The sequence below is a fragment of the Ursus maritimus genome, unplaced genomic scaffold (assembly GCF_017311325.1).
Source record: "Ursus maritimus isolate PB19 unplaced genomic scaffold, ASM1731132v1 scaffold_14, whole genome shotgun sequence".
NCBI lineage: Eukaryota > Metazoa > Chordata > Mammalia > Carnivora > Ursidae > Ursus > Ursus maritimus.
The window spans coordinates 44,232,479-44,254,006 of record NW_024423786.1 but is presented as its reverse complement, the minus strand read 5'-3'; the positions used below and the strand labels follow the sequence as shown (position 1 = coordinate 44,254,006).

At 48.8% G+C, this 21,528-nt stretch overlaps 1 protein-coding gene across 1 annotated transcript in view; it reads left to right on the top strand.

The window, feature by feature from the left end:
* Positions 1-3,887: 3,887 nt before the first annotated feature.
* Positions 3,888-21,528, top strand: part of PGPEP1 (pyroglutamyl-peptidase I) — a 28,119-nt gene continuing 10,478 nt past the window's right edge. The window contains exons 1-2 of the mRNA XM_040629018.1: positions 3,888-4,029; positions 6,000-6,052. Of these exons, the coding sequence (XP_040484952.1) occupies positions 3,996-4,029; positions 6,000-6,052 (87 nt within the window). The 5' untranslated portion in view covers positions 3,888-3,995. The remainder of the gene's footprint in view (positions 4,030-5,999; positions 6,053-21,528) is intronic.

Genomic DNA, 21,528 nt, shown 5'->3' with positions numbered 1-21,528 from the left:
AATGAAAGAATTAAAGAAATTAAAGAAAAAACACTGGGGCACCTGGGTGGCTTAGGCAGTTAAGCATCTGACTCTTGATTTCGGCTCAGGTCATGATGCCAGGGTGGTGAAATCGAGCCTGGCATCAGGCTCCACGCTGGGCACGGAGCCTGTTTAAGCTTCCCTCTTTCCCTCCTCCCCACCCCACCCACCAAACAACAACAACAACAAAACTAAAACTCTAGTGGCATTTTTCTAAAGGCGAAAGTTTCCGTATTGTGTTTACTTCTGAGCATAGGTATGCCCAACTTTTCAAAAGTTCACATTATGCCACTTGCTTTTACAAAATACCTCCACATTAGTACCTATTTTCCCTAACTGAAAGAAATCAGAAAGGACTTTTGTTCTAAGGAAAAGAGTGAAAAGCGAAGACAGCCTTCTCTGAGAATTGCACTCAGCCTCCCAGCATCAAGCCGCCAGAGCACTGAACTGTGACTGTGGGCGTCTGTGTTTTATTTTGACTTACTTTGGACATCCATTAACAGGATGTGTCCTCAGGTACCAGAAAAGCCTGACAGAGGTTATTCTGGGGGGGTCTGGGAATGCTCAAAAATTTTCCCATATAAACGAAAGGTGATTGCTTCTTTGCCATCTCAGCTTACTACAGGTTTCCCAGAAATGCTCTACTTCCAGATAGCAGCGGAAACGTTGGCAGTGTTCCCCCTCCACCTCCACTTTCGCACACCCCTCCACCCTGGTTCTCTCCCCAAAGGTGTTATCAATTTCTTGCTTTTCCTTCCTGAGATATTGTCTGCATTTGCAAACACATTTGTGTTGGTCTTTCTAACTTTTACATTTGCTTTTCATTCCGTAAATGTGTCCACGCTGGTTTTTTTCTTTTTTAATATTTTATTTATTTATTTATTTTTAAAGTAAAACTACACCAAACCTGGGGCTCGAATTTAAGACCCCGAGATCAAGAGTTGCATGCTCTACAGACTGAGCCAGCCAGGAGTCCCTCTCCCCTCCCCTTCCCTCCCTCTCTCCCCCTTTCTTTCTCTTTTTCCTTTTTTTTTTCTTTTCTTTTTTCTTCCTTCCTTTCCTTTTTTCTTTTTCTTTTCTTTTCTTTCTTTCTTTTATTCCTGATAAAATGCATATAACATAAAACTTACCCCTTAAGCCATTTTAAAGTGTACAATTCATTGGCATTAAATACATTCACCATGTTGTGCAACCATCACCTCTATCTAGTTCCAGAACTATTTCATCACCCAAAAGCAAACACCATCCCTATGAGCAGTCACTCCCCACCCTCCTCCTCCCAGCCCCTGGCAACCATTAATCTCCTTTCTGTTTCTATGGACTTCCCGGTTCTGGAGGTTTCATATAAGTGGAATCCTACACCCTGTGTCCTTTTGTAACTGGCTTCCTTCACTAGGCATGATGTTTTCAAGGTTCATCCATGCATGTATCACAACTCCCTTCCTTTTTATAGCTGAGTAATATTCCATCCGGGATGGACCAATTTTGTTTCCCCATTCATCCATCAATGGGCATTTGTTTGTTTGTACTGACCTTTTGGCAATTGAATGGTGTTGTCACGAACATTCGCATACAAGTATTTGTTTGAGCGCCCATTTGCAATTATTTGGGTTTATACCTAGGAGTCGAATTGCTGGTCCTCTGGTAACTACGTTGAACTTCTCGAGGAACTGCCAAGCTTTTCCATGTGATAGTGGCACTTTATTGCACTTGGCTTTCCAACGTAACCATCTTGCTTTTTTTTTTTTTTTTAAGATTTATTTATTTGAGAAAGAAAGAGGGAGCGTGTGCATGGGGGCGAGTGAGCAGGGGAAGGGGCAAAGGGAGAGGGAGACAAAGAATCTGCAAGCAGACTCCCTGCTGAGCACGGAGGCCCTAAGTGGGGCTTGATCCCAGGCCCATGAGATCGTGACCTGAGCCAAAATCAAAAGCTGACCGCTTAACCAACTGACCTACCCAGGCGCCCCCCATCTTGCTTTTTTTTTTTTTTTAAGGCACCCTCTATTTCACCCTGATCCTTCATCTATCCTGCCACTGTTGCAAAGTAGATCCTTGAGCACCAACCTTGGAAGAACCAGCCAGGATATTTTGGGGGTTGCTTGTCCTCCCTAAGGACAGGACTATGTACTCCTGCTCCAAATCCCTGTCCCTCCCAAATGTGACCCTGGGACAAGCAACTGAGCTGCTCTGGGCCTGTTTCCGTACTTGAAAAATGGGATAAGAACAGTCCTCCCTTGAAGGGTTTTGTGAGATTAAGAAAGAAAACACCAGGGACATGCTCAGACAGGGCCCGAGTGTGAGTTGGGTTACCCATGTATCTGCGCCTTTCTCCCATGCAGTCTCAGCAGTAGTGTGTGACTTGGTTTCTCCCCATCAGCACTGACTCTGGATGTTGTGTGTTTCCTCCCATTTGTACGGTGGGATGAGGGAAAATGGTGCCTTCCCTCCCTCCACAACCCTGGCTTCTAGCAACATGCACAGACACTTACTACATGTTCAAGTTATGAAACGTGATCCTTGGTGAGATTTTTGTTCTGTTCTCTTCTCCCACTTGGCTTGGGTCTTGCTCCCACAGCTGGTGCAGGCCGGCTCTCAGATTTTCTGAATTCTACCTGAAGCTGCCAGAGACCAAAATAGCCACTGAGTATGTGACCTCTGGTCTGTGCTCGCAAACCAGGGCTCCAGGCCAGTCCAATGAGCACTGCCCTGGGTATTCCGAGGCCAGGGCCGGAGACAGATAGCTCTTGAGTCGGCACCGTAGCTCATCCCGGGCCAAGGCTGCTTGGAATGAGATGTCAGTGACCCAAGTCCAAGGTCTAGCCGTTTTCTGATGATGTGGCGAGAAACGCAGCTTTATTTTTCTGGCTGTTTTTTGGAGAAATTCTGGTCTCTGATCAACATTAGTGGGTGACCTACTGTATGCCAGGCACATATTGGGCGCATGGACATGGTTGTAATGGAGACACATCCTTGCCCTGGAAGTCCTAATTCCTGTGTCAGAAGAAATGGGAAAGAAACCAGAAAAGCAGTGTCTATAACGGAGCGTGATCACTGCTACGAAGAGCATGAAGCAAGGAAAGGAGATGGACCTACTCACAGAGGATGGGGGGATGGGGGGGTCTCAGCCAGGTAGGGTAAGTAGAACCCCTAAGAAGAGGTGAGGTTCAGCTGACTCCTGAAGGAAGAGAAACAGCTAGGTTTGCAGATAACCTGCAGGGCATTCTCCAGGCAGCAGCAACAGCAAATGCAAAGGCCCTGGGGTGGGACTTCGCTAGGCCCTTGTTGGACTGTTGGGGATAGAAGTGGATTGAGTGTTGGGGAGATGGAAAGAGGGGAGGCTGAGGTCTGTGGAGCCACACTGGCCTCCTTCTTTGCAACATGGGAGCCTGTGAAGACCTTCGGCAACATCTTACTGTGATGCTGGGTTTTCACTTTTTTCCGTTCCCCCTCTCAACCTCCTGGCCCACATGCACGCCGCTTCTCTGACTCCAGGAGGCTCTAGTCAAGTGGCCCTACGAACCATGCTTCAGGTTCTTCCTCTGCAGAACAGAGTGAATAACGGAGCCCTCCAGGGAGGTGGCGGGGGAGGGAGCCAGATGATTCCCAGCAGTGGGCAGACAGTGGGCGCTCAGTGAACACGCGGAATAAATGACCGGCGCGTCGCAGCGCCTGACTCAGTGAGTTCAAGCGGCCACATCGTACGGAACGAACTGTCCCCATCTTACAGGTGGGACACTGAGTTTGGGGAAGGCTAGGAGTTGGGCGCTCCTGGGTGTGAGTCGGGGTCGGGGCGCGCACGCTACGTCTCGGGCCCGGGGGCGCGCACGCCAAGCGGCCCTGCCGGGGGCGGGGCCGGGGGCGGGGCCGGAGGAGGGGCGGCGCGGGGTCCCGGCAGCGGCGGCGGCGGCGGCGGCGGCGGTGGCCGACTCGCCAGTCCCGGCAGGAGCGGGTCAGAGGCGCAGCCCGAGCCCGCCATGGAGCAGCCCAGGAAGGCGGTGGTGGTGACGGGTACGCTGATGGCGGCCGCGGTGACAGCGACCGCGGGCAGGGGCGGGTAGGGCGGCTCCAGAGCCGGCGGGGTAGTCAGGGGCGCGGTGGCCCGGGAGGGGCAGGTGCTAGAAGTCGTCCCAGGTTTGGAAGATGTCATCGCCCAGTTCAGTCCGCGCAACACGTAGAAAGTGGAGAAGGGGCGCCCCTATAGTCCTACTGTCAGGGGTCGGGGCAAACAGGGCTGTCGGGGGTCCGGTCAAGTGCCCAGCGCAGGACAGGCCCCTCTGGCGTCCTTCCTTCCCCGGGTGAAGACAGTGGTCCTCTGGGCACCTGTCTGTTCTGTTTAACCGGCCGGTGGGCAGGACTGGACTTCTCCCTGCCCCTCCCGAGATCGGGCCTGTCCCCACCCACGGCCCCAGGGGACAAAGGCCGATTTGCGGGCAGGAAGTGCCCCAGTGACAAATGAACCTTCTGCCAGCCACTGCACCCCCAGCCCTGTGCTAAGGGGGGCTGTTCTCCCGAGGCAAGAGCAGGTGGAGGTCGGGGAACCTCGGGTGGCCGGCCGGTCTCTTGTTGTCCCTAGGACAGTGTGGGTCAAAAATCTCCCCCCCCCACCCCCGCCCCGGGGCTGTTTATGGGTGAGCCCGTCCCCACTGTCACCAACTCCCTGAAACTAACTGTTCCTCATCGACAAGACTCCGCCTCAGGGCCACGTGGGCATCAACTTCCGCCGGGGCCTCTGGTTGGGGGGTCATTTTGACCCGCTGTCTGGAGGGGTCAGAGTGGGAGATCCAGCTAAGGTTCACACAAGTGTTTTGTAGCCTCGGGAGTGTGAGGCTGATCCTGGAATTCCCAGGAAGGTGGAAGAAGGCACTCACTTAACAGGTGTGTGTAATTGGGGGGAGAGTTGCTGCCGTCCCCCCACCCCCCAGCCCTCCTGTATCTGGTTATTTGTTCCCCCAGTGCTGGACTCCTCAGGCAGCCACTGGACTGGCCATTTTCCTTGCATGAATTCATTACCTCTGTGCCATCTCCATTTTGCACAGGGGAAACTGAGGCTTACAGAGGTCACCCTGTTTGTAGGTGGCGGAGCTGGGACTCAGTCTATGCAGGAAAAGAGAAGGGGTGGAGAGGTCCTCCCCGCACTGGCCCTCCCAGGGCCATGCCACCACGTGGGACTCTCTGTCCAGCTGGAGTGACCCACACTTCCAGGGCAGCCTCTCTTGGAGATGTTCATGTCTTGGCAGGATGACAGGGTGATTAGAATAGAAGAGCTGTGGACTCTCATGGGTCTGGTTTCAAATCCCAGCTCTTCAGCCTTCTCGCTGTGTGACCCTGGGCAGCAGTTTTCACCTGTTTGTGCCTTAGTCCTGCTCCTGTAAAAGGGGTCCAGGAGACAGCCTTGCCTGAAGGGGGTTCAGTGAGGCTGAAGGCCAGAGTGCATGCAGAACACTTAGCACATCCTCAGACACTCTCTTGGTTTGTAAGTGGGGCCTGGAATTCGAGCAAGTGGGGAGGAGGGTGGCAGGATGGTATCTGGACAGCCTGGCCCGGGAGGCACCCACATGTATCCCTTAAGGGCCATTTCTCACTTCGTGGAGATTCACGGAGCACAGAGACCCTGCACAAAGACAGTGATAAAATAATTATAGACGGGGTCAGGGATAGTGGAGAAAATTGAGAGGGGGGAAAAGGCCGGCCCTTTCTGGGGCAAAAGGAGGCCACTGGCCCCTTGCCAGGCACGAGGGTCAGGTGAAGGTGAAGACAAGAAAGGACAGTTAAAAGCAGTTAAGAGCAGAGAAGTGGGGGGGGGGCAGAGGGGCTCTGCACCCTAAAACGCGGGACCAGGCCCCCGACATTGTCCCCCATGGCAGCTGCTCCCAAGTTCCCTGTTCTGTTCTGCCAGGCGGAGGCAGCAGCCCAACCCTGGGCAGGCTGGAAAAGGTCACTGGGTGGTGATATGCTGCTTTTACTGTTTGCTTTTTCAGGATTTGGCCCTTTTGGAGAACACACCGTGAATGCCAGCTGGATTGCAGTCCAGGTAACTCAGATGTGGAGGGTAGGAATCAGACTCAGGGCTGGGCTCCCCCTGGAAATAGATGGCACCAAAGAGAGGAAGGAATCTATGAAGAGAACGGCTCCCTTGAAGCTTCCCGCAAAACATTTAAGTCTGATACCCCCATCTTTCCAAACGGTGACCGGTGCAACTTATACTCGTTGGCTTGCTCTGCACCAAGCACTCCGGATTTCTCTCACGACCTTTGCCTGGTTGGATATATTCATTCTTGTGCCCATGTTACTGACTAGGCAACTGAGGCCCAGAGAGAGTTATCTGAGGTCATACAGCCAGGAAACGGGAGTGGCAGTGACTCAAAAGTGCCCCCTGCCCCCGCCAGGTTTGGGGGGACCAGGCAGGGATGTTGGGGGATGTATTAACCTGTAGAGAGGGTATAGTGACCCTCACTCTTGCTTCCCAGCAGATGGGGGAGGAGAAAGCTGCATATTGGGGGTGGGGGTGTCTTTCCCACTGTCCTGGGCAGGTTGTCAGCCTGCAAGCCTTCCACTTTCTTTGTCAGATGGGGCATTTGGAGAGACAGACGGGAACAATGGGGAGAGAGAAAGAGAGAAACGTTTTCTCCTTATATAAATCAGATCTGTAGAGACTGGAGCCAAACTCATGTTAACCCTAGCCCATTAGCTGCTTGATTTAAAGCTTTTCACTCCAGAGCCCTGAATTTGGAGAAAAATCCAAGTTGAAACCTCAGTGTGTCCACTCCTAGTTTTGGGGGACCCCCGCCTTTTATATCAGCCCTAGGAGAGACCTCAACATCTTGGCTACTTTCCTTTTTTTAATAAAGTATTTTGCCCCACTTTTTGAGTAGGACAGAGTGATGGGGACCCCAGGACCCTGCAGATGGGAGCGTGTCCGAGGCTCTGCTCGTTGCACCCGCTCCCTGGAGCCCCAGACAAAAAGGAAACAGCGTGTTTCTGAAGACGTTGTGTGTCTGGCTTTGTGCGAGTTTCAGACAGGAGCCTTCACGGGGCTGAGTGGACACAAAGCCGTGTGTCTGAATTCCTGGGCCCCAGACACTACGATCTGCATCTAAATAGGAGAAAAATCAATTAAACAATCTTTGGAAATCCCTCTGAGCTTTGGGATGCGGATGGTGGAGGATGGCAGCTTTTTCATCCTGCTGCTGGAGGGGAAATGCCCCTTGCATTTGGGTCGCCCATCTTGCCAGACCTTGCCTCTGTTAGACTTTCCATTTCCTTCCTCAAGCTTATGAAACAAGAAGAGAGGATTCTCTACCATTCCATGGGTCAAAAAAGACACCAACCTTCCCAGATGTGATTGTTCCCCCTTTAAAACCAAAACCAAAACACTGGAATTGCGCATACATACTCTGAGTGAGTGCCCATCAGTGTAGCTCCACGAAATTTTACACCTGTGCACCTACACGCCACCTGTGTCTGGATCAAGATCTAGAACATTCCCAACCCCTTTCTCATCACAGAAGCTCCTTGTGTCCCTTCATAGCTATTTTGCCCCAGGTGTAAACATCTCTGCTGACTTTTTCTTTTTTTTTTCTGCCACTGTGGGTGTCGCCTGTTCTAGAACTTGGCGTCAGTGGAGTTGCGCCTGGGTCCGGTGCCTTTGGTGCAGCGCAGTGTCTGAGGGATCCGTCTATGGGGTTGCTGGGAGCTGTCCTTGGTGTGTTTTAGTTGACCTGGATAAGACAGACTTGGCAATGAAAAGGTGCCCCGTTGCATGCGTCCAATCTATCCCGCACGAAAATATGGCTCAGAGTGTTCTTGGTGTGATCCAGACATGAGTTTATTTTTTTATTTTTTATTTTTTAGATTTTGTTTATTTATTTGACAGAGAGAGAGAGAGACAGCCAGCGAGAGAGGGAACACAAGCAGAGGGAGTGGGAGAAGAAGAAGCAGGCTCCCAGTGGAGCAGGGAGCCCGATGTGGGGCTTGATCCCAGGACCCTGGGATCACACCCTGAGCCAAAGGCAGACGCTTAACGACTGAGCCACCCAGGCGCCCCCAGACATGAGTTTAGGTGACAGTTCATGTTGATCACCTCAAGCTGAAGATGGGAGTTTCGTTACCCATAGTGAGCAGCAGTTAGCTTCCTGTCCCCATGGGTTTTTCAGAATCCCGAACTGTCACCTGTAGAAGGAACCCCTCTTCTCTCAGGGACCAGCTAACTTCACTTGTCTCTCCCCTTCTCTGTCTCCTCGTCTCTGTCTCTGTCAGCCTCCCTCTGGTCTCTCCCTCTCTCCCCTTATGTCTCCATATCTCTCTCCGTCTCTCTGTCTCTCTCTTTCAGTTTCGTTTGGCCTTTCTGTGGATCTCTCTCCGTCTCCTTCTTTTCCTGTCTCTCTCCCCTTATGTCTCCATCTCTGTCTCCATCTATCTGTGTCTCTGTCTTTCACTCTCTCCTCTCTCCCCCTGCTGCCCCCCCCCCCCCCCCCCCCCCCCCCCCCCCCCCCCCCCGCACCTCCTCTGTCCCTCTCTCATCTGACCTTCCTTCTTCATGCCTTGGGTGAACTTGTGCTCTAGTGGAGAATGAACTGTTTCCCACCAGCCACATGGGGGAGGTGGGAGTGCGGGGGACAGAGGGCACCCCCTTTTCCTCATTCCCCAGCATGACACTACCCCTAAGCACCTCCCAAAGGACGGACTGCATTTTTGGAGTGTCCTGTCTCCCCCAGGTCTAGGGTGGTGGACGTGGGACACTGCCTGCAGGTCTCTCTCTTCCTAGGAGGCTCAGGTGGGTGTCAAGGGCCGGGACCCCCTTGGCTTGGGGCCGTCTGGAGTGTTCCCTGCCCAAGCACAGCGAGGAGGAGCTGGGTCACAGGTCCTCGTGACATCACGGGACAATTACTGCCACAGTGAGTCTAGACAGACCTGCTAAGGATATTAACCAGGGAACAAAGGGGGTCTTTGTTGTGGGGTCAAGGGAATCGGTCAGATGTGGCCTCGCGGCGGGGTCTTGTCAGGTAGACTGGGGTGTAGACAATGCGCCCGTCTGGGGCGCGTGAGCCCTGTTTCTTTCACGGTGTGTGCTTGGCGGCTGCGCTCGCTGCAGTGTTGTGGGACTTGGGGGATGCTGCCACTCCCCTCCTCCCCCAGGAGAACTGCCCAGCTCTGTTGGAACAGAAAGTGTCCAGAGGCAAGAGTTTAGCCAGATTACAGGCCACCCACTTCTGATAACTTCAGCTGAACTTTATAGCTTGCTCCTTCCCCTCCCTTGCCTTGTTTAAAATTGGGATGTAATTTGCATAAAGTGACACGTACAGATCTTCAGTACCCCTATCATTTCAGTGAAGAGTATTTAAACCCATGTCACCGCTGCTTCCATTAAGATAGTGCACATTTCCGTGAACCTGGAATGTTCCCTCCTGCCCCCATCCCTTCCCCAGCATTCCCCACCCTGCCCCGGAGGCAGCTGCTGTCCAGATCTCGGTCATCTTAGGTGAGTTTGGACTCATCTTAAGCTGCAAATAAACAGGATGGCACAGCCTCTGTGTCCCCCACGTGCCGGCTGCTGCTTGCTTAGCCTGAATTGGTGGTGGGAGGGGCAACTGGCTCTTTTCCCTACTTACCCCCTCCTCCCGCTCACATGGGCATTGGGGGGCTTCTATAATGAAACAACAGGGATGCCCCTCTCAGGGTCTTTGGTGAACAGGTGGATGCCGCACTGTGGGGATGCTGTGGGCCGGGAGTGGGGTCGGGTAGGTGGTGGTGGTATATTTTTGGTGGCTTTTTTTGTTTTTTAATTTTTAAAAAGATTTTATTTATTTATTAGAGAGAGCGAGAGTGCGAGAGAGAACACAAGTGGGGAGGAGAGGGAGAAGCAGGCTCCCCACTGAGCAGGGCTCAAGGCTCAATCCCAGGACCCTGGGATCATGACCTGAGCCCAAGGGAGAAGCTTAGCCAACTGAGCCACCCAAGTGCCCTGGAAATCACATGTCATAGTGACCATGGGGGTGGGGGGTTACTGTGCCCCAGAGAAGGTTTCTTGGCCTGGTCAGGAGTTGAGTTAGCATCCTTCGTCCCCCCGCGCACAGAGGTGGTTTCGTGGAGTGCCGTGCCTGGGCTTGTGGGTGGGCTGGCCCGTAGCCAGCAGACTCAGCGGGGGCACAACTCCCCAGCTGGACCCAAACAAGTAAAGGTGATCCTTTTAGGTCCTCAGTTTAAACCTGGGGGGTGGAGTCTTTTCATTCCTGGCCTTTTAACATCTTTTCTCTTGCCAGAAAGATCTGCCAGGTCCACAGGAAAATAAAAGGGGGAGGGGTGGAATTCAAGTCCTTGGGGGGGAGGGATCAAAAAGAGTGGAGTCTTGGTGACAGCTGTAAGGGTGGAGGAGATTCCTTACCTCATGCCGAGATAAAGCCTTTGCTGGAGACTTCTCCCAGCCCTGAGGGGAGAAGAAGCGACTGTCTTTATTCTCATTCCAATTACATAAAAATTGTGGCAAGTCATAAGAATAGGGCAGAGAAGTCCTTTCCCACCCAGATTTCTCCAAATGTTAACATTGTATTACGCTCTTTCTCTAAGGATAAATTAGGTAGATAGATAAGTATAATGGAAAAAAAAATTTTTTTTGACTTCTAAATCATTTTTTTGTGGTAAAATATATATAAAATTTACCATTTTGATCATTTTTAAGTGTACAGTTCACGCACGTTCACATTGTCGTGCAACCGTCACCACCATCCGTCTCCAGAACTTTCCCATCTTCCCACACTGAAACTCGGTCCCCATGAAACACTAACTGCCCGTTCCCCCTTCCTGCAGCCCCAGCCCCTCCATTCCGTTTTCGGTCGGTAATGAATTTGTCAACTCTAGGGACTCCTATCAGTGGAACCAGACAGTACTTGTCCTTTTGTGCCAGGCTGATTTCAGTCAGCCTCTTGTCCTCAAGGTTCATCTATGCGGTAGCCTGGGTCAGAATTTCTTTCCTTTGTTAAGACTGAATAATATTCCGCCATATAGATTATGCAGACATCCATTGAGAGACACGTGGGTGGTTTGCACATCTTAGCTGTAGTGATTAACACTGCTGCAAACGCGGGCATACAAATATTTAAGAGCCTGCTTTCAATTCTTGTGAATATACACCCAGAAATGGAATTGCTGGATCATATAATAACTTGTTGTTTAATTCTTTGAGGAACTGCCCTGTTCCAAGTCTTTTATTTATTTATTTTGCAAGGCTTATTTAGGTAAGCAATGTCAACACCCAACGTGGGGCTTGAACTCACGACCCTGAGATCAAGAGTCACATGCTCCACCCACTGAGCCACCCAGGCGCCCCTGTTCTGAGTCATTTAAAGGTCAATTGCAGACATGATACCCCTTGGCCCCTAAATAATTCGTGGCGTATTTCCTAAAACACAGCCTTAGCCCAATGACTAAAATCAGACTCATTTAACATAGATACAATTCTACAGTCTGCAGCCCTTATTCGGATTTTACTGATCGCCTTATTAATATGTATTTATTAACAAGTTAGTTAATTGCTGTTTATTATTAATAATTAAATCATTGTTTAGTTGGTTAATAATTTATTAATAAATTATTGTTTGATCATTGCTTTATTAATGATAAAGAAAATTCTATCATACGTTGTGTTCAATGGTTCCATCTCTTTAGTCCCCTGGAATCTGGAAAGTTCCTCAGTCTTTGTGTCAAACATGATGACATTTCCCGGGAACTGCTCACTCCTCCGTAGTGTCTTCCAGTGTGGTTGGTTGGGTGTTTCCTCATGAATGCACTGAGACCGTTGGTTTTGGCAGGAATCCCACAGAAGTGATGGTGTGTCCTTCTCAGTGCATTGTATCAGGAGGCACCAGATTTTGAAGCGTCGCGTCTGGGGTTGTTGACCTTGATCACTTGCTAAAGCTGAGATCTGGTGGATTTCTCTCCTACAATATCACTATCTTGCCTTTTGTGATTGAAAAGTATCCTGTAGTAGGATACTCTGTACCATATAAATACTTCTTTAGACTTCCACGCACTCCTTTTAGCATCTCCTGCTGAGTCTTGCCGGAATCAGTTATCTTTTAGTTGGTGGTCACCAAATGGTGGTTTTCTAATTCCATCTTTCCTTTGACACTTTTCATGGCCTTCTGCTTTGAGGAGTCTCTTTGTATCCATGTGGACTCATGGATACTTAGCGTCCTCAATATGTGACAGTCGCTTACTCTCTTCCTTTATTTTGATGTTCACATTGTCCCAAACCTGGCTCATGGCGGCCCCTTCAGGCGGGCTCCTGTGTGCTTTTGCTGTGTCCCCATCGTCCTCTGAGCACATCTTTCTTTTTTTTGGTTCCAGGCTCATTTTCTGTAAATCAACTTTATTTCAGAATAATTTTAGAAATTAATTTAGGAATTTAGGAAGATTACAAAGAGAATACAAAGAGTTCTTATATATGCCGCACTTGATTTCCCCTGGTGTTAACATCTTACGTAACTACGACATTTCTCAAAATGAAGACCCCAACACTGCTCCATTACTTTAACTAAACTCTGGACTTTATTCAGGTTTCATGGATTTTCCCCACTAATGTCCTTCTTCTGTTCCACAATCCCATCCAGGCTCCTTCACTACATTTATCAGGCATTGCTTTCTTTTTTCTTTTCTGATTTCTACCTGACTAGAATTTCTGGATGTCAGGTGCTTCATGTCCTTGTTTGTTCTTGTTTTTTTTTTTTTTTTTTTTTTTAAGATTTTATTTATTTATTTGACAGAGAGAGAGACAGCCAGTGAGAGAGGGAATACAAGCAGGGGGAGTGGGAGAGGAAGAAGCAGGCTCCCAGCGGAGGAGCCTGATGTGGGGCTCGATCCCATAACGCCAGGATCACGCCCTGAGCCGAAGGCAGACGCTCAACTGCTGTGCCACCCAGGCGCCCCTTGTTCTTGTTTTTTTAAACCAAGATATAATCTTATTGAAAGATAATCCCATACCATAAAATTCACCCTTTTGAAATATATTATTTTGTGATTTTTTTTTAGTTTATTTACAGAATTGTACAACCATCACCACTAATCTAATTCCAGAACATTTTCATCACTCCAGAAAGAAACCCCATGTCATAACTGTCACTCCCCATTCCTCCTTTGGTGCCTGATAATGACGAATTTACTCTCTGTCTCTATGGATTTGTCCGTTCTGGACATTTTCCATGGAATCACACAACATGCAGCCTTTTAGGTCTGGCTTCTGGCACTCAGCATGTTTTCAAGTTTCATCCACCCTGTAGTGTGTGTGTCAGAGTTTCATTCCTTTCTATGGCTGAGTAATATTCCGTTGTATGGACGTACCACATTTTGACCAGCCGTTCACTCGTTGATGGGTATTTGGGTTCTTTCCACCTTCTGGTTGTTGTGAACAATGCTGCTATGGACGTTCACATATAAGTTTCTGTGTGGACGTCGGTTTTCATTTCTTTTAGGTATCCACACCTTGGAGGGAAACTGATGGGTCCTCTGGGAATTCCAGGTTCATGCACATTCTTTCCCTGCTCCAGCCTTGAAATGAGCAATTTTGACAAAAAGCCTTCATTCTTGTCTTCAATAATAACATTTAAAAACTGGGAGCTGGGAGCTGGGTGTGCTCACTGCTACTGGGGTGTCATTACTTCTGAGCTCTTTCAGTGGGCAGAGGTGGAAAACACTCACACACACACACACACACACACACACACACACACACACCCTTACCTTTACCCATTTCCATGTCAAAACCCTGGAGTTTACACAGATACCTCCAATTCTCCCCCCCCAAGATTATTTATTTGTTTATTTATTCACAAGAGACAGAGACAGAGAGAGAGAGAGAGGGAAGCAGAGGCAGAGGGAGAAGCAGGCTCCACAGAGCAGGGAGCCTGACATGGGACTCAATCCCAGGACCCCAGGACCCTAGGATCATGACCTGAGCCAAAGGCAGACACTAATCGACTGAGCCACCCAGGTGCCCCCAGATACCTCCAATTCTGATCCAACAAGACCTGGTTTGCTTTTGTGTTTTTCATTTCCAGCCTCAGGGCTTCCTCCTCTGACATTGGGGGGGGGGGGGCTGCTCCCATGATTCTCAGCTCACTCTCTTCTTTGCTCAATCCGAGAATAAACAGAAAGGAATTACAGAATTGCTAACCTGTGCTTCTGCAAAAAGAGAGCTTACTCATTTAAATTAAGCATTTTCTTTTTTTTCTTATCTTCAGCTTTATTTTTTTTTAAGATTTTTATTTATTTATTTGACAGAGAGAGAGAGAGCACAAGCAGGCAGAGCAGCAGCAGAAGGAAAGGGAGAAGCAGGCTCCCCACCAGGCAGAGAGCCGGACATGGGGCTCGATCCTCAAACCCCGGGATCATGACCTGAGCCGAAGGCGTACTAACCGACTGAGCCACCCAGGCGCCCCTAAGCATTTTCTTATAGTTCTTGTTATTTTTAGCCTGAGCGCAAAAAGTCCAAACACTGTGTCGAGAAACATTACTTGAGTTAGTTTCAAAAGGAATAACTTAAAAACACTCTTTTGGAGGAAGAGAGAAGTACCATAAATTGTTTTTCAAGTATTTCATACATGAAAAGAACACACACACATACACACTGTGTGTAGGGCACACATGGTAATGTTATGGTGCTTATGTATTTAGCACAAAGTGTTTTAGAAGAAACACCTGTAAGTAGCATCTCAAGTCCCATAACTTCAAGGATATTGTCACTTGGGATGAGGCTAAATTTATGTAAGGGGGAAAAAGTAAATGAATGAGTTTGAGGAAAATATTAAGTAAATGTTAGCACCGCCATGGGGGAAGCAGAGCTCAATGTGACAGGGCATCCAGCCCCGGGCCTGGGGAACGGTGTTGGGGGGGGGGGAAGGAAAACTGAAAACTTTGAAGTGAAAACTAAAAAGTTTGTTCCCTCTCATGTCCCCCACATGTTCAAGATCTCAACAGAGAGATAGGATTCATCATTCCAGGGAACAGAGAAGGGCCCCAGACTGGGTGCCTTCACACACCTGGGCCCTTCCTCCTGGCCAGGCTGTTGTGAGTTTGAAATTCCGGTAGCTCGTATGTATGTGGAGGGCATCAAAGTGGGCGTTTACTCTGCAGGTTTTAGATTTCCCAGCAGGATGGAGAGAAAAGGCAGGGAGAGGAATTCCAGAAAGTTCTGCAGGATTTAAAATTGGAATCTGGGTAGTTCCCAGCTTTCAACGAGTGTAGACGTACAGTTGGCAAGGAGCCAAACTCTGAATCTCCAAGGCCGGGAGGGGGGGGGGCTTGGGGTGTGGGGAACAGTGTACTCAGACCCCAGACTCAGGGACAGAAGCCGAAGAGCAGCCATTTATCCTCCTGAGAGCCTGATGTTGGCACAATGGGCGCCTTTAGCATCTGGGCTCAGGGAGCTAGCCAGAGGCAAGGCAGTTAATACAGACCATGGCTTTCTGCTTTTCTTTCTTTCTTTCTTTCTTTCTTTCTTTCTTTCTTTCTTTCTTTCTTTCTTTCTTTCTTCTTTCTTTCTTTCTTTCTTTCTTTCTTTCTTTCTTTCTTTCTTTCTTTCTTTCTATATTTTATCTATCTATCTATCATCTATCTATCTATCTATCTATCAATCAGAGAGAGAGAGAGCGTGCGCACAAGCAGGGGGAGCAGCAGGCAGAGGCAGGAGCAGACTCCCGGCTGAGCCGGGAGCCTGATGCAGGGACTCCATCCCAGGATGCTGGGATCATGACCCAAGCCGAAGGCAGATGCTTAACCGACTGAGCCATCCAGGCGCCCCTGTTTTTCTTTTTAAAACTGTGAGAAAATAGGGGCACCTGGGTGGCTCAGTCGTTAAACGTCTGCCTTTGGCTCAGGTCATGATCTCAGTGTTCTGGGATCAAGCCCTGCATCGGGCTCCCTGCTCAACGGGAAGCCTGCTTCTCCCTCTCCCACTCCCCCTGCTGGTGTTCCCTCTCTCGCTGTGTCTCTCTCTGTCCAATAAATAAATAAAATCTTAAAACAAACAAAAAGAAACATTAAAAAAAAAACTGAGAAAATAAACATAACAAAATCTACTGCCTTAACCATGTCTAAGTGTCCCATTCAGTGGCATCAAGGACATCCACATTGTTGTGCAACTGTCACCACCGGCCCTCTCCAGAACTTCTCATCTTCCCAGACTGAAACTCTGTCCCCATTAAACACTAACCTCCCGTTCCCCTCCCCCAGCCCCTGACACCCACTGTTCTACTTTCTGCCTCCATGATTGTGCCTCCTCTAGGGAGGCCTATAAGTGCAAAGGGGTCCTATGGGGGAGTCCTCTAGGGGGTCCTATAAGTGCAGTCACATAGTATTTGTCTTTCTGGGGCTGGCTGCTTTCGCTCAGCAGAATGTCCTCAGGGTTCATTCACGTTGGAGGCTAGATCAGAATTTCCTTCCTTTTTAAGGCTGAATATCATTCTCTTGTATGGATAGACCAAATTTTGTTCATCCATTCATTAGTTGATGGACATCTGGGTTGTTTCCACCTTTGGCTATGGTGAGGAAATGCTGCTATGAGCACAGGTGTGCAAACGTGCGTTCAAGACCTGGCTTTCAATTCTTTTGTATATGGACCTCGAAGTGGAGTTGCTGGATCGTACGGTAATTCTGTAAGTGTTTGACGAACAGTCATTTATTTCCCACAGCAATTGCACCATTTTGCATTCCTACCGGCAGCACACAGGGCTCCACCTTCTCCACGTCCTCGCCAGCACGAGTTAATTCTTGTCTTTCTGATCCTAGCCATTCTGACAGGTGTGGGGTGACACCTTGCTGGAGTCCTGATTTGCATTTCCTGGATGACTAGTAACATTGAGCATCCTTTCATATACGTATTGGCAATTTGTGTATCTTCTTTGGGGAGATATCTATTCATGTCCTTTGCCTATTTTTAAATTGGGTTGTTAATTTTTTTTTTTTTTTGCGGTTGAATGGCAGGCATTCTTTACGTATTCAAGATATTGATCCCTTGTCAGATATGTGATTTGCACATATTTTCCCTCATTTCACGGGCTGTCTTTTCACCCTGTTGATGGTGTTCTTTGATAAGCAACCGTTTTTCACTTTTATCAAATCTAATTTCTCTGTTTTTCTCTTACTGTCTGTGCTTTTGGGGTCATTGGATTTTTTTAAAAGATATATTTATTTATTTTAGAGAGAGAGTGTGTGCCACGGGGGGAGGGGGGGGAGGAGCAGAGGGAGAGAGAGAGAGAACATCCTCAAGGAGACTCCTCAACGAGCTTGGAGCCTGATGTGGGGCTCTATCCCAGGACCCTGAGATTATGACCCGAGCTGAAGGCAGATGCTTAACCGACTGAGCCACCCAGGCACCCCAGCAAGGCCACTTCTTATTAGCATTTATGCCTCACACATGGGTGCAAGAAATGTACGCAAGGGGGGCGCCTGGGTGGCACAGTCATTAAGTGTCTGCCTTCGGCTCAGGGCATGATCCCGGCATTCTGGGATTGAGCCCCACATCAGGCTTCTCCACTAGGAGCCTGCTTCTTCCTCTCCCACTTCCCCTGCTTGTGTTCCCTCTCTCGCTGGCTGGCTGTCTCTGTCTAATAAATAAATAAAATCTTAAAAAAAACATGTACGCAAGGATGTTCACAGTGACATGGCTTGTAGCTGAGGAAACTTGGAACTTACATATTCTAGTGTAGCGAAATAGTTAAATCCATGGCAGCTAGTGTCTGAGATGGAATATTGTGCCCCAGGGAAAAGGGAAGGAATAAGATCTACATGTAACCATCTAGCTAGACCTCTGAGATGGAAGACTGAGTGGAGAAAACAGTAACCGAAGGATACGGTTGATGTAAAAATGAATATTATGAGTTTTCTCAGGTGTGTATAATAGATGGAGATAGGTGTGCATGAGTGTGTGTGCTGCTAACAGTACTGACCTGTGAAGTCTGGGGATGAGACCTGGGCTGGGGGGTGGGGGGCGGCACAACTTCAGACTTGATCTGTATGGATTTTTTAAATATGCTGGTTTTTTTTTTTAAGATTTTATTTATTTATTTGACCGAGAGAGAAGCATTGAGAGAAGGAACACAAGTGGAGGGAATGGGAGAGGAGGAAGCAGGCTTCCCGCTGAGCAGGGAGTCTCATGCGACGCGGGGCTGATCTCAGAACTCTGGGATTATGACCTGAGCCGAAGGCAGATGCTTAACGACTGAGCCACCCAGGCTCCCCAAAATATGCTGATTTAAAGTTCTTTATCTGTTCATTAATTCTACCATCTCTGTTGTTTCTGGGCTTGTTTCTAGTCATTGATTTTTCTCCTCATGGGTTGTAATTTTCTGCTGCTTTGCTTGTCTGGTGAGTTTCAGTTTAATGCCGGACCTGGTGAATTTTACCTTGTGGCCCGCTGGATACTTTTTAATTTCCTCTACATGTTCTTGAGCTTTGTTCTGGGGTACAATTAAGTTGCTGGAAATAGTTTGATCCTTTCCAGCCTTGCTGTTAAGTTTTGCGAGGCAGGACCAGAACAGTCCTTTATTCTCGGGCTAATTTTTCTCCACTTCCTTATGAAGTTTTTCCATTCTGACTGGTAGGAACACCAAGTATTTACACCCTGTGTGAATTCTGAGTGTTGTTTCCTCTGCTCCTTTCAAGAGGCTCCGTCCCTGGTCTCAGCACCTATATGTGCCCATTAGTTCTCAGACCCTCGAAAGATCTCTGCATTGATCGAGCTCTCCCCTTCCCCTCCCCCCAGCTATTTTCTTTCCAGGACTCCACTCTACAAACCGTAGCCTTCTTACCCTTTCTAGAACCCCAGCTTTGACTCCTCAATGTCTGAAAAGTGTTATTACATATTTTGTCTATTTTTTTCCCAGTTGTTCCAGACCGGGGGCGAGGGGGTTGTAAATCTGATTCCCGAGGCTCCATTTTAGCCAAAAGAGATTGCTTTGAATTTTTTTAAAGAAAGCACATACATGTTTTAAAATATAGTTTGAGTTAACATCTTTTGAGCCATTTTAAGACACTATGCCTTTTATGTATATTGTTTTATTTTTCCTCCCTATGACATGGGTACAACCCTGTTTACAGATGAGAAAACTGAGGCACAGAGCAGGTGAATGACTTGCCCAAGGTCACCCAGCCAGTGAGTGGTAGGAAGAAGGAACAAACGTGGTCACCTGGCTCTGGAGGCTATGCCCCTGACTCCTACCCTCCACCACCCATGCAGTTAAGAGCTACTTTTTTCTCTCTTTTCTCTGTTTACCAAAATGAAATTTACATACCGTAAGAGTAACTGTTTTAAAATGAACAATTCAGTGGCATTTAGTACGTTCACGATGTTGTGCAATCACCACCTCTATCTACTTCCAAAACATTTCTATCACCCAAAGGAAATCCCATCCCCGTTAGCAGCCACTCCCTAGCCTCCCTTCTCCAGCCCCTGACAACCATTAGTTTACTTTCTGCGTCTATGGATTTGGCTGTTCTGGACATTTCATATACATGAAATCATACACTGTGTGGCCTTTTGCATCTGGCTTCTTGCGCTCAGCACGCTGTTTTCATGGTTCATCCACATGGTAGCATGAATCAGGGCTTCGTTCCTTTTCATGGCTGAATAATATTCCATTGTGTGGCTAGACCACATTTTATTTGCTTATACTTTTATCTACTGATGGACACTTGGGCTGTCTCTACCTCTTCATTATTGTGAATAGTGAGGAGTTACTTTTATTTATTTATTTTAAAAGGTTTATTTAAGTCATCTCTCCACCCAACGTGGGGCTCAAACTCATGACCTTGAGATCGAGAGTCGCATGCTCTTCTGACTGAGCCAGCCAGGTGCCCCCGGGAGCTACTTAAATGTAGGGACAGATGAAAGGAGAAGAGAGGGTCCCATCTGGCAGCTCGTCCAAACCCGCATTTATAGTTGAGGAAAGCAGACCGTTGGGTCTACATTTGTTTCCAGTCCACTCTTGAGCCACTCAGTTGTTCAGCCAATATCCACCAGCACCTACTGTGTGCATGTCCTGTGCTGGGGCAAGGACACCATCTTGTGGGGCTAGAAGTGCTTCTCAGGAGGCGGAGACATGAAGGCTAAGGAGAGAGTCCACTGACCAGAAAGTAAGGGGAAGAGTGTTCCATGCAGCAAGAACAGCCAGTGCAAAGGTCCTGAGGCAGGCATGAGTCTGGTGTGTGGGAGGCCACATGGGGAGGCTGGAGGAAGTGAGCCAAGGAGGGCAGGGAAGGGAGAAGAGGGCAAGGAAGTTGGCAGTGTCCCACTCCCACAGGGCCTCATGGACCATGGTAGGGAGTTGGGATTTTTATTCTGAGTGTGGCAGGAGGCACAGAAGAGTGGGAGCAGGGGAAGGGTGTGATGCGATTTTAAATTCTGCCTTGGGAGGCGAGAGGTTGGGTCAGTGCGGGGTGGGAGACCATGGGGCTTGAGTCTTCAAATCAATTTGCCAAACAAAACTTGGGGTACCCCATAAGTCCCACCCATGGAATGCTCTAACATCCACGGGGGTAGTAGCATTTTCAAACCATTGAGTGAGATCTGGGAATACTATGAAACAGCCCTACTGATAATTATTACTCGGAGTATTCACTTTACTATGAAGAATGCTCGAGGGGAAGGCGGTCGGTCCCTGTCGGTGTGGCCCTTTGAAACAATCACTCTGGGTGCGTGGCATGCAGCAAGCCAGTGAGTGTTTATGAACCAGTGGGAATGGAAACAGGGATCCCAGATATACAGCCTTCTTGGGGGTTTCAGTGGCGAGCCCTGTGCCTGCTTCATCTCCAGATCCCCTCACCCTGTAAAGAACATTCACCCATTCCATTGCACAGTCCAGGAAGTTGAAGCTTAGATGAGAAGGGAACGTGAAGAGTAAAAATACTGATGACTGAGAGAAATAATTGTAAGAGAAACAAAATCATTTACAACGTTTCTCTTGTGTGTTTTAAATGTCTTGAAATTGACTTCACAGCAAATGTCACTCCCCTGGCCTACCAGCCACCTGCCACAGCAGTGGTCTGCAGTCCACCTGTGCACCAGTGTTTGGGGGGGCAGGTCTGCCCCCTGCCCTCGTCTGTCTGGCCATGGGATTTCCTGGGCAGGGGGCTCTTTCTGATCCTGCACGTCATTGGGCTTGGTGACAGGGATGGGGTCCCGGTTCCCTGTGTTGGCGTTTGAGACTCCCCCCACACATACACCATGTCCCACCAACCCTGCAGGTGTCCTTGTCTCCAGGTGACCTCGACGTACCCTCTTGGGGGAGGAATTTGGAATTATTTGTCCTTGAGGAGGAACCTCCCTTTCCAAGTGTTGGATACTCTCCAGCAACGGCAGTCAAATGAGCGTGGAGTTGGGACAGCATGGATAGCAAGGTCAAGGCAATCAAATAAAGGAATCCTGAAGCCACTTCAGGAGATGCAGGAACTCACCTGCAGTGAATTAATTCAGTGAGGCCACGGGCATGCAGAAAAGGCTCTGCCTGGGACCCATCCATA